This window comes from Pseudochaenichthys georgianus, chromosome 6, assembly GCF_902827115.2.
Source record: "Pseudochaenichthys georgianus chromosome 6, fPseGeo1.2, whole genome shotgun sequence".
In the NCBI taxonomy this organism is placed as follows: Eukaryota; Metazoa; Chordata; class Actinopteri; order Perciformes; family Channichthyidae; genus Pseudochaenichthys; species Pseudochaenichthys georgianus.
Window position 1 is genome coordinate 18,987,549 of NC_047508.1, and position 12,726 is coordinate 19,000,274.

At 38.7% G+C, this 12,726-nt stretch overlaps 1 protein-coding gene across 2 annotated transcripts in view; it reads left to right on the forward strand.

Moving 5' to 3' along the window:
- ptprjb.2 (protein tyrosine phosphatase receptor type Jb, tandem duplicate 2) overlaps nucleotides 1-12,726 on the forward strand; it is a 37,275-nt gene that overhangs the window by 17,946 nt on the left and 6,603 nt on the right. The window contains exons 2-19 of one of the 2 annotated variants that reach the window (XM_034084864.1): nucleotides 2,190-2,205; nucleotides 2,340-2,516; nucleotides 2,672-2,932; nucleotides 3,351-3,611; nucleotides 4,702-4,962; nucleotides 5,447-5,704; nucleotides 5,881-6,141; nucleotides 6,557-6,817; nucleotides 7,302-7,559; nucleotides 7,736-7,996; nucleotides 8,534-8,800; nucleotides 9,420-9,674; nucleotides 9,821-10,093; nucleotides 10,315-10,584; nucleotides 10,739-11,002; nucleotides 11,413-11,673; nucleotides 11,890-12,156; nucleotides 12,241-12,507. In XM_034084864.1, the coding sequence (XP_033940755.1) occupies nucleotides 2,190-2,205; nucleotides 2,340-2,516; nucleotides 2,672-2,932; nucleotides 3,351-3,611; nucleotides 4,702-4,962; nucleotides 5,447-5,704; nucleotides 5,881-6,141; nucleotides 6,557-6,817; nucleotides 7,302-7,559; nucleotides 7,736-7,996; nucleotides 8,534-8,800; nucleotides 9,420-9,674; nucleotides 9,821-10,093; nucleotides 10,315-10,584; nucleotides 10,739-11,002; nucleotides 11,413-11,673; nucleotides 11,890-12,156; nucleotides 12,241-12,507 (4,399 nt within the window). The remainder of the gene's footprint in view (nucleotides 1-2,189; nucleotides 2,206-2,339; nucleotides 2,517-2,671; nucleotides 2,933-3,350; nucleotides 3,612-4,701; nucleotides 4,963-5,446; nucleotides 5,705-5,880; nucleotides 6,142-6,556; nucleotides 6,818-7,301; nucleotides 7,560-7,735; nucleotides 7,997-8,533; nucleotides 8,801-9,419; nucleotides 9,675-9,820; nucleotides 10,094-10,314; nucleotides 10,585-10,738; nucleotides 11,003-11,412; nucleotides 11,674-11,889; nucleotides 12,157-12,240; nucleotides 12,508-12,726) is intronic. The other variant, XR_011643447.1, reaches the window with a different exon arrangement.

Below are 12,726 nucleotides of genomic sequence, written 5' to 3' on the forward strand. Positions count from 1 at the left end.
CAACAGAGGGTGCTACATAACACACTTTCATGAAAAGTCATGGACTGAGAGACTTTAATATGTTATTGAAAAAAAGTTACATACAATCAAAAAACAGCTGCGGGTATGTACCCGTTGGTGGTTCTAGTGTTAAACAATATCTTGTCACTATAATTCTGAATATAAGAAATAAGTACAACAGATATACACTGTTCATTATAATTTATCAGATACATAAAACAAAAGCTAATGCACACAACCTTGTACCATATTCATGATATTTTATTTAGATCCTAAGGGAATAAACAATGTACACATTTCCGAAAAATAATCTATATTTTAATAGTTGAGTCATTTTTTGAAACTAAAATGATTAATTATCTTTGCGGTATGGACCGGTGCGCAGAAAACAAAACATCTGAAGATGTCACAGGAAATAAATATATGATATTTTTCCACAATCCAAATACTATATAATTGGTTGATGAAATCGAAGATGTTGGTGAAAGTTCAAACAATAATGAGAACAATCACTAATTGCAGCTTAATGTTGTGTCTAACATGTTGTTTAAACATTAACATATTTCATGTTGAAGTACAACCTGATTAGACCCGGTGTGATGCAGGACTGCTGTAATTGTAAAGATATTCCGACAGTATCAGGAGTTAATGATTGAGGTTTATCTTTGTAGTTGAGAGAATGATGAAGGTTTGAGCAATGATGCAAAGTGTTTAATGTTTAGCTGTGCGGTAAACAAACTGAAAGGCTACATGTCAGCAAGTCACTCTGGGCTGATGAGGTTTTGGCTAATAAGTAATGTAGAATCAGAGCTGTGTGTTTAGTACTGATACCAGGACACAGGATATAACCATGGTAGAAATACAGAGTTTGAGTTTTGTGGCCAAGAATGTGTACAGGTGTGTGTGTGTGTGTGTGTGTGTGTGTGTGTGTGTGTGTGTGTGTGTGTGTGTGTGTGTGTGTGTGTGTGTGTGTGTGTGTGTGTGTGTGTGTGTGTGTGTGTGTGCGCGCGTGCGTGCGTGCGTGCGTGTGTGTGCGTGCGTGCGCGTGCGTGCGTGCGCGTGCGTGCGTGCTATTGTCTTCCCCAAATGTAACGTCTGAGAGAAGAGAATAATAACCGATAGTTGAATATGACCAGCTTCTCTTGTTCGTTCCAACTGATACAAAACCACAGTATGTCATAAGACACTATCGGAGCTTGTGTGTTTAAAGAATAACTCTTTTGATTGCTCTTTTTTTGTTTTCCTCTTCCTTTCTTGTTTGTATATAGATTCGATATACATTCAATTGACTACTTTTGGATCTCACGCTAAATATTATGATCAGTGCATATATGATTAGTTTAGGCAATATAAGCACGTTTGATCCTTTACACAGGATTAAATCAATAACTTTTTGATCGACACTTCTTGATAATCAATACTATATGACCAAAAGGTATTGAAATGAAATACCCAGCAATATTTATCCATTATAATTTAATTAATGGCATAGTAGGAACATCTTTGAAACAGCATTTAGACCTTCATCTTGAAAAATATTCAAGCTTCAAGGGTTTTATTATCATATGCACTACAGTGTAGTTACGGCAATGAAAATCGTAGGTCCCGAGCTTCTCCAACAATGCAACATATTATATATAGGACATAAGACAACCAAATAAATAAATATTGCAAATGAAACAGAGTTCGATAAAGTTGAAGAAAATAGTGCAGGTTATGTTGCTAGACCAGTCTACAAGTATTGCCGTAGCAGTTAACTATATTAGTGAAATACTAAATAAATACTGTTGATCCAGTGATAACTATTAAGATAATAAATTAAATTAATCTAAAATGCAACCAGATGAATGCTTTGGGTTATGGAGGCATTTAACAGAGCTCAGGCATTAAGCAGTCTTATTGCCTGGGGGATGAAACTGTCCCTGAGTCTTGGTCCTGATACTGCGGTACCGCCTGCCGCAGCAGACAGAAAAACATAGTGTTTTACTGGTAGGACTGACAAATGGCGGTTTTAAGAAACCATGTAAAAATGACCTGGTTTGCAGTGCTATTTGTTGTTGCTGAATGTACTGATTTACTGTGACATTGACTGGGTGGTTGGGTTTCTAATTGATCGTTTGAAGCTGTGTTAACTCAATGCTGACCTCTGCTGGTGCAAGATATTTGACTCTGCTTCTCTCTCTCCACAGGTCTCGACAGAAGAATGTAAGTACCCGTGTAATTTGTCTACTAAATATAAGTTATCAAACATGTGTTAAGAACATCATTCCTGTTATCTTTTTTTAAATGTAACTTTTTTTTAACTCCATTTCTGCTCTTCTTGTTCTCGTATCTTTTAGGTGTAGAATGTGACAGCAATATCACCGAACACTTAACGACAACAACAACCACGATCAGATCCAATTCAAGCTGCAAGATCTCAATCTGGCAAAATGTATCTGCAAATGATTTGATTCCTGGAGCAATCTATCAAATCTACTTTGACTGTTTGAACTGCTGCAAAGAGGCCACCACAAGTAAGTGTGATCATTAAACAGTAAAGTACCTACAGCATTGTTGCAGAATGATGTTTGTCAAATCAAATGTCAAAAACAAAGATGATAACAGTGTTTTAAAATTGTAATAGTGAAACATTAATTATTTTCCCCACCGACTTCTCTCTCACTCACAGAGCCTGAAGTAGTCAGGAATCTCTCTGTCACTGAAGTCACAACATCCTCTATATCCGTGATGTGGAATAAACCAGAGGGGAACAGCTCTTCCTATAGAGTACAGTGGAGTGATGGAAATGTCCCTAAAAGTGACAAAGTGAATCAAACACAAATAAACATCACTGACCTGACTGCTGGTGTCCACTATGATGTAAATGTTACTGCAGTGGCAGATGATGGCAGTACTGAAGGACAGAGTACCACTGTTTCTCAGTACACAAGTAAGTAAACATTAACTGAGTTTCATGAGGTCAGATAAAGAGAGTCTGCTGAAGACATCTGTTGTTGAAGACTGTCTGCAGTGATCACAAGCAGGATGATACTTGTGAATATAGAATAGAAGTTGTTCCCTAATTTGCTGTTCGTCCTTAGACTGATGTTGATCCTCAGGCACAACATGATTACACCAAGTACTAAATGTTTTACTCAAAGAGTATTGTCCTCTCCTTTCATTTTCCCTTTTTAACACAAGTTTTATTGCACTTAATAGCTTTGTGTAGCTTTTTGGTTAAGCAACTATGGTCTCGTGTCATGAAACACACTCGGTGTAGTTTTTGTTCTTACCACACGCAGTCGTTTTGTATTCCCTGGCTTTTAATATTCATCCTTCCTCACCTTCTATTTATCCTGCGCTCACAGAGCCTGAAGTAGTCAGGAATCTCTCTGTCACTGAAATCACAACATCCTCTATATCTGTGATGTGGAATAAACCAGAGGGGAACAGCTCTTCCTATAGAGTACAGTGGAGTGATGGAAATGTCACTAAAAGTGACAAAGTGACTGAAACAAATATAACCATCACTGACCTGACTGCTGGTGTCCAGTATGATATACATGTTACTGCAGTGGCAGGTGATGGCAGTACTGAAGGACAGAGTACCACTGTTTCTCAGTACACCAGTAAGTAAACATTAACTGTGTTTCATGAAGTCGGATAGAAATACTCTGCTGAAGACTTTATTGTATTGTGCAGCTTTTTTGGATAAGAAAGGGTTCTCTGGTGTTATGACACACTTGGAAGTTGCTTTTTGTGCTTGCAACTCTCACTAGTTCTTTATTTATCCGTCTCTAAAAAAAAATCTTCCTCATCTTGTATTTATCCTGTGCTCACAGAGCCTGAAGTAGTCAGGAATCTCTCTGTCACTGAAATCACAACATCCTCTATATCTCTGATGTGGAATGAACCAGAGGGGAACAGCTCTTCCTATCGAGTACAGTGGAGTGATGGAAATGTCCCTAAAAGTGACAAAGTGAATCAAACACAAATAAACATCACTGACCTGACTGCTGGTGTCCAGTATGAAATAAATGTTACTGCAGTGGCAGGTGATGGCAGTACTGAAGGAGAGAGTACCACTGTTTCTCGATACACCAGCAAGTAAACATTAACTGAGTTTCATGAAGTCAGATAGAGAGAGTCTGCTGAAGACATCATTGTATTGTGTAGCTTTTTTGGATAAGCAAGGGTTCTCTGATGTTATGAAACACTTGGAAGTTGCTTTTTGTTCTTGCAACTCTCACTAGTTCTTTATTTATCTGTCTCTAAAAAAAAATCTTCCTCATTTCGATGTATCCTGTGCTACACATTAACTGTGTTTCATGAGGTCAGATAAAGAGAGTCTGCTGAAGACATCTGTTGTTGAAGACTGTCTGCAGTGATCACAAGCAGGATGATACTTGTGAATATAGAATAGAGGTTTTTGCCTACTTTGCTGTTCGTCCTTAGACTGATGTTGATCCTCAGGCACTACATGATTACACCAAGTACTAAAGGTTTTACTCATAGAGTATTGTCCTCTCCTTTAATTTTCCCTTTTTAACACAAGTTTTATTGGACTTGATAGCTTTTATAGCTTTTTGGTTAAGCAACCGGTCTCGTGTCATGAAACATACTCGGTGTAGTTTTTGTTCTTACCACTCGCTGTCGTTTTGTATTCCCTGGCTTTTAATATTCTTCCTTCCTCATCCTTTATTTATCCTGTGCTCACAGAGCCTGAAGTAGTCAGTAATCTCTCTGTCACTGAAATCACAACATCCTCTATATCTCTGATGTGGAATAAACCAGAGGGGAACAGCTCTTTCTATAGAGTACAGTGGAGTGATGGAAATGTCACTAAAAGTGACAAAGTGAATCAAACACAAATAACCATCACTGACCTGACTGCTGGTGTCCAGTATGAAATAAATGTTACTGCAGTGGCAGGTGATGGCAGTACTGAAGGACAGAGTACCACTGTTTCTCAGTACACCAGTAAGTATACATTAACTGTGTTTCATGAGGTCAGATAGAGAGAGTCTGCTGAAGACATCATTGTATTGTGTAGCTTTTTTGGATAAGCAAGGGTTCTCTGATGTTATGAAACACTTGGAAGTTGCTTTTTGTTCTTGCAACTCTCACTAGTTCTTTATTTATCTGTCTCTAAAAAAAAATCTTCCTCATTTCGATGTATCCTGTGCTACACATTAACTGTGTTTCATGAGGTCAGATAGAGAGAGTCTGCTGAAGGCATCTGTTGATGAAGACTGTCTGCAGTGATCACAAGCAGGATGATACTCTGAGGTTTCTATAAGACACGTCCTGGTGTAGAAAAACAACTCCTTTAAGGAGAAGTTGTTGCTTAACTTGCTCTTCCTCCTTAGAGACTGACGTTGACTCTCAGGCACAACACGATTACACCAGGCGGTTAAATGTTTTACTCGTAGAGTATTAACCTCTTCTCTTCTTTTTACTCAAGAACCTGGTACAATTCGAGTACCTATTGTGTCCGCAAACACCTCCTCCATCTCTCTGAACTGGACCCCACCTCCTGGTGAGGTGCTCCTGTACAGGGTGGAGTGGGATCATGGTGGAGCGAAGACGATCAGAGACACCAACAACCTCTTTGCTGTGCTATCAGACCTGATCCCTGGCACTAGCTACAACATTTTAATCGTTGCTGTTGCTGGAGACAATCAGACAACAGGAGATCCTTACCAACTCACCATAGTCACAAGTAACTATAAGTTTCATTTTTGTAATAGCTTGGTGTAGTTTTATGGATAAGAAACTGTTCTCTGCTGTTATGAAACACTTTTGTGTAGTCTTTGTTCTTGTCGTTTTCACTAGTTCTTTTTTTGTCTGTCTCTAAAAAATGTTTTTCCTCACCTTGTATTTATCCTGCGCTCACAGAGCCTGAAGTAGTCAGGAATCTCTCTGTCACTGAAATCACAACATCCTCTATATCTGTGATGTGGAATAAACCAGAGGGGAACAGCTCTTCCTATAGAGTACAGTGGAGTGATGGAAATGTAAATAAAAGTGAAAAAGTGACTGAAACAAATATAACCATTTCTAACCTGACTGCTGGTGTCCAGTATGATATCAATGTTACTGCAGTGGCAGGTGATGGCAGTACTGAAGGACAGAGTACCACTGTTTCTCAGTACACAAGTAAGTAAACATTAACTGAGTTTCATGAGGTCAGATAAAGAGAGTCTGCTGAAGACATCTGTTGTTGAAGACTGTCTGCAGTGATCACAAGCAGGATGATACTTGTGAATATAGAATAGAGGTTTTTGCCTACTTTGCTGTTCGTCCTTAGACTGATGTTGATCCTCAGGCACTACATGATTACACCAAGTACTAAAGGTTTTACTCATAGAGTATTGTCCTCTCCTTTAATTTTCCCTTTTTAACACAAGTTTTATTGGACTTGATAGCTTTTATAGCTTTTTGGTTAAGCAACCGGTCTCGTGTCATGAAACATACTCGGTGTAGTTTTTGTTCTTACCACTCGCTGTCGTTTTGTATTCCCTGGCTTTTAATATTCTTCCTTCCTCATCCTTTATTTATCCTGTGCTCACAGAGCCTGAAGTAGTCAGTAATCTCTCTGTCACTGAAATCACAACATCCTCTATATCTCTGATGTGGAATAAACCAGAGGGGAACAGCTCTTTCTATAGAGTACAGTGGAGTGATGGAAATGTCACTAAAAGTGACAAAGTGAATCAAACACAAATAACCATCACTGACCTGACTGCTGGTGTCCAGTATGAAATAAATGTTACTGCAGTGGCAGGTGATGGCAGTACTGAAGGACAGAGTACCACTGTTTCTCAGTACACCAGTAAGTATACATTAACTGTGTTTCATGAGGTCAGATAGAGAGAGTCTGCTGAAGACATCATTGTATTGTGTAGCTTTTTTGGATAAGCAAGGGTTCTCTGATGTTATGAAACACTTGGAAGTTGCTTTTTGTTCTTGCAACTCTCACTAGTTCTTTATTTATCTGTCTCTAAAAAAAAATCTTCCTCATTTCGATGTATCCTGTGCTACACATTAACTGTGTTTCATGAGGTCAGATAGAGAGAGTCTGCTGAAGGCATCTGTTGATGAAGACTGTCTGCAGTGATCACAAGCAGGATGATACTCTGAGGTTTCTATAAGACACGTCCTGGTGTAGAAAAACAACTCCTTTAAGGAGAAGTTGTTGCTTAACTTGCTCTTCCTCCTTAGAGACTGACGTTGACTCTCAGGCACAACACGATTACACCAGGCGGTTAAATGTTTTACTCGTAGAGTATTAACCTCTTCTCTTCTTTTTACTCAAGAACCTGGTACAATTCGAGTACCTATTGTGTCCGCAAACACCTCCTCCATCTCTCTGAACTGGACCCCACCTCCTGGTGAGGTGCTCCTGTACAGGGTGGAGTGGGATCATGGTGGAGCGAAGACGATCAGAGACACCAACAACCTCTTTGCTGTGCTATCAGACCTGATCCCTGGCACTAGCTACAACATTTTAATCGTTGCTGTTGCTGGAGACAATCAGACAACAGGAGATCCTTACCAACTCACCATAGTCACAAGTAACTATAAGTTTCATTTTTGTAATAGCTTGGTGTAGTTTTATGGATAAGAAACTGTTCTCTGCTGTTATGAAACACTTTTGTGTAGTCTTTGTTCTTGTCGTTTTCACTAGTTCTTTTTTTGTCTGTCTCTAAAAAATGTTTTTCCTCACCTTGTATTTATCCTGCGCTCACAGAGCCTGAAGTAGTCAGGAATCTCTCTGTCACTGAAATCACAACATCCTCTATATCTGTGATGTGGAATAAACCAGAGGGGAACAGCTCTTCCTATAGAGTACAGTGGAGTGATGGAAATGTCACTAAAAGTGAAAAAGTGACTGAAACAAATATAACCATTTCTAACCTGACTGCTGGTGTCCAGTATGATATCAATGTTACTGCAGTGGCAGGTGATGGCAGTACTGAAGGACAGAGTACCACTGTTTCTCAGTACACAAGTAAGTAAACATTAACTGAGTTTCATGAGGTCAGATAAAGAGAGTCTGCTGAAGACATCTGTTGTTGAAGACTGTCTGCAGTGATCACAAGCAGGATGATACTTGTGAATATAGAATAGAGGTTTTTGCCTACTTTGCTGTTCGTCCTTAGACTGATGTTGATCCTCAGGCACTACATGATTACACCAAGTACTAAAGGTTTTACTCAAAGAGTATTGTCCTCTCCTTTAATTTTCCCTTTTTAACACAAGTTTTATTGCACTTAATAGCTTTGTGTAGCTTTTTGGTTAAGCAACTATGGTCTCGTGCCATGAAACATACTCTGGTGTAGTTTTTGTTCTTACCACTCGCAGTCGTTTTGTATTCCCTGAAACTTTTTACCAACTCAACATATTCACAAGTAAACCACACCCTCCGTTTTGCCCAGTTCTAATTTTTTAAATCACAATTTTCGTCAAGGAAGATTTTTATCCATTTTCAGATGCCTAATTTTTCCTAATATGTTGCATTTTCCCCTGTTTTTCTTTGCAATTGCAGAACCTGCTGGTGTAGAAAATCTCTCCATCATTGCAGTCACAAATTCATCTGTGTCTCTAATCTGGAAACAACCCAAGGGCAATGTGTCCTCATACTCAGTTCAGTGGAATGCAATAGGAAAAACCCTAACCCTTAATAATACCACTATTGAAACCAACTTTACTATCAACAATTTAATCCCTGGAGTCCAATACAACATTCTAGTGGCTGCTGTTGCTGGAAAATCCTCAAACAAAGGAGCCGGAACCTCAATAAGTACCTTCACAAGTAGGTCCATGCCTTTTGGAGATCCCTTTTTCCTGCTACTTTTGGAAAGCGTATTTGCACTAGCATGAAGTTGATGTAAATTCAGTAATGTAGTTGTGAAACAATGAGTTATTTCTTCTTTTAGAAGACATATTCCATATCCTAAAAATTGTTGGCTTACAATAATGTCATTCATATGTTTTCACGCCAGCCTCCCCTTTGGTTCCCACATTAGTAGTTAAAGCTGTTGCCTCTTTTAACATTCATCTGCTTACATATACCAAAAAGTTGATTAATTAATGATTGACACATTACCATGTACTAATAAGGAAAGTGTGTTGCTATGATATTTAACTTGATATCGCATTAGAGTTGGGAGAAATATTGCTCATAAAGGGACCATTTTAAACACTAGGTTAATAAGAAATATAGTATACATTATTTTTATATAGTACATGGTCTATGGATTACTAAGATATATTGATCATGTTGTAATATTTTATATATTTTATTGGTCAATACATATTTCATTGGTGGTTCCTACTTTTACGCTATTTCAAATTCACTACATGACTAGATAGGTGTTTCTTTCATAATGTAATGACAGGGAACTAAACTTTTTTACTTGTTTATCGTACAGGGCCTGAAAAGCCTGAGAACATCAAGATTACTGCTCGAGGAACCAGTGACCTGACCATCGAGTGGACTTTACCTTTCGGGAGTGCTGATCACTATGTGGTGAACATCTCAAATCAAATATATTCTAACAGCACCACAACAGCGGGCAAAGAAGCAAACTTTACTGATTTATTCCCTGGGAGACTGTATGATATCACAGTGACCGCTGTAGCTGGAAACTTCAGCGAGACGTCTGAGCAGTCTTCATTTGCCACTAGTAAGATTATTATTATTATTGTAATAATGTTTTGCAAGTGGGTTTATTTTTTATTTAGGCTTCAAACCATCAAAACCAGTAGGACATGTATAACAATAGAAACACAAGCATTAAGTGTGTGTCTACCTGTTTTTCATTCCTCTTAGAGCCCACACCTCCTGGATCCATCATCATCAGTCAGAGGACAAACGGCTCGCTCTTTTTGAGGTGGGATACTCCTGTTTTGATGGATGGAGCTCCAAGCATCAGCTATAACATATCCTATCAGCATGATGGTGGAGAGGCACTGAATAAAATCTCCTCAGACACCCACACCGAGCTGACCTCACTTCTCTCTGGAAAGTCCTACAATATAACTGTACAAACAGTTGGACCCCAGAGTTTAAAGAGCACGGCTGTCCAAAATGCTTCTTTAACCTGTAAGTTTACTAGAAGTGTCTATAAAGTTGGGATTGATTAAAGTCATGTTGTAGATTTGGCAATATTAGTAAAATAACCAATTGTTTTGTCCGGCCTCCACCTTCAGTAAGAATGTTGCTGGATATGAAATAACATATATAGTTATTATATCACAAGTGATATAAGTCTTGTGATTCAATTGATTTCTAGTGAACATTTCCTTTGTTTGTAATTTTTCTAGTGCCCAACCCTGTGTTGAACCTTGAAGCGAGCCCTAAATCCACCACCTCAGTAAAAGTGTCATGGTCACAACCACAGGAAGCCTGGTCGTATTATGAATACTTGGTTCAAGCCTACAAGACTACAGGAGAACTGGTGTTCAACATAACAGTCAGCAATAACAGCGCAGATGTAACATCTCTGGAGCCAGGGAATAGATACAATATCAATGTCACGACTATAGCAGCAGCAGGGAGTGAATCCACGATGGAACAGACATTCAGTTACACCAGTAAGGCCTTTCATTAAAACACAATGAAGCATTAATGGATTATGTACTATCAGAAACATCCTACAGTATATACTCAAATTGATGATACATTTAAAATACCCCTTTTATATTGTGGATTCAAGCCTTATATATCATTCTTCTGTATTTGCTGCAGTGCCGAAAGCAGTGTCGCAGCTCATAGTGGAGTATGTGAACACAACGGCCATCCGGCTGACATGGCTCGGACAAAGCGATCACAAGCCTTCCTACTCCTACCTGGTGATAGCGCTGCAGAACACCAGGATGGTGCAGAATTCTTCAATCTACAATGAGTCGTTCACATTCTACAATCTGACACCTGGAGAATTGTACACTTTTGATGTCTTTACGGTGGTAGAAGGGGTCAAGTCCACAGTGGAAAGCATATCAAATTACACAAGTATGTGATTACAGTTACTGAAAAGTGTTTATGTATATATACAGTATATAACATTGTTGGTGGCTAAAGAGATGCATTTGCTTGATAAAAATAGAAATGAGTTACACCATCCAAAAGAGTTATACACACATGTATTTACTGGTCAATGTCCCACTGGCAGACTCGTTTCTATATAATAGTTGAAAGTGTAATAATTTTGGACCATAACAAATTTGGACGTTTCTGGCCATCACATTAACTCCCCAGAAGTAATCCTGTCTAATTAAACTATGTTTAAAATACACATTGTTTATTGTCCAATAAATATCTGTCACAATAACAGTTAATGCACAATACATATTAAGCTATATGTGCTTAACCCAAAATCTGACATGCACACACACATAAACCTGTTCATGTCTTTTTCTCAGGACCATATTCTGTCACCAACCTGAGAGAGACAGGAATCACCACAGACTCAGTGACCCTGGAGTGGGAACAGCCAAAAGACAAAAACTACTCATATGTGGTTCAGACCAGCAATAGCTCCTTCAATTCCTCTGAAACAGTCAGAAACAAACACAACCAAACAATCCATGGACTTCTCTCTGGGAGCAACTACAGCTTCACGGTAACCACACAGACAGCAGATGGCACTGAGGCAGCTCCTATGGCAGTGTCCTACTTTACGCGTATGTACTGTATATGTACCGTCAAACCCCAAAATATATGAGTAAAACAACTAAAGTAAATAACAATTAAACAGTTTAGTTTGTCATTGTTGTTGTAGCTGTCTCTGAAGACAGTTGTAGCCTATGTAATGAGGACAACATACAGTATCTGAAAGAAAATTAACAAATATGATGTGCTTTTTTTAAAGATTTATCAGAAACACTTTCTGTTTGCAGGTCCCTACAGCATTGAGCAGTTGAAAGCTGACACCTTAAACTCAACTGCTGTACATCTGGTTTGGACTAAGCCACCAGAGTATAAGTCTGAATACAGGTATCGGGTCGAGTATGCAGAATTTGACTATGAATCCAAAAACAAATCCTCCGAACAAGAGGACACAGAGATCTCGGGGCTCATTGCTGGGACCAACTACACCTTCTGTGTTAATGTCATGGCAGCAAATGGCATAGAAGGGGAAGCCAGATGCACCTCTCAGTACACTAGTAAGATTGTTATTTATTTTTCTTCATTTCGATATGTCTAGGTGGTTGATCTGCTATAATCTTTCCGCCTCTGCATATTAACAGAGCCTGAGGCAGTGCAACCCAGTATCTCCAGCCAGGAATCCAATAATTCAGTCCTGGTGTCATGGACCAAACCTCCTGGGAAAGTGGAGAATTATACAGTTTTCTTAAAAAACATTTTCACAACTGAGGTGACAGAGGAAGTGCTAGACTTCAGCAACACCTCTTTCCTCTTTGCCAACTTGTCTGCTGGTATGCTATATCGTGCCAAGGTAACCACATTTTGTGGACCCTTCAATGCATCATCTGGATTCGTTACTACTGCAACTTGTAAGTATGAGACATGTGTTACATTTTCAGCTGTTACATATTATATTACTCACATCTATCAAAAAACAACTAACTGCATTTACTTAACAATGTGGTTTAACTTTAAGCTGTCTGGTATCACACAGGGAAATGGAATGGAAAGTTTGGACATATTTTTAAATGTTAAATATTGTTTTGCAAAACAAATCCATAAGTAAGGGATATATCATGTTTGAGAGC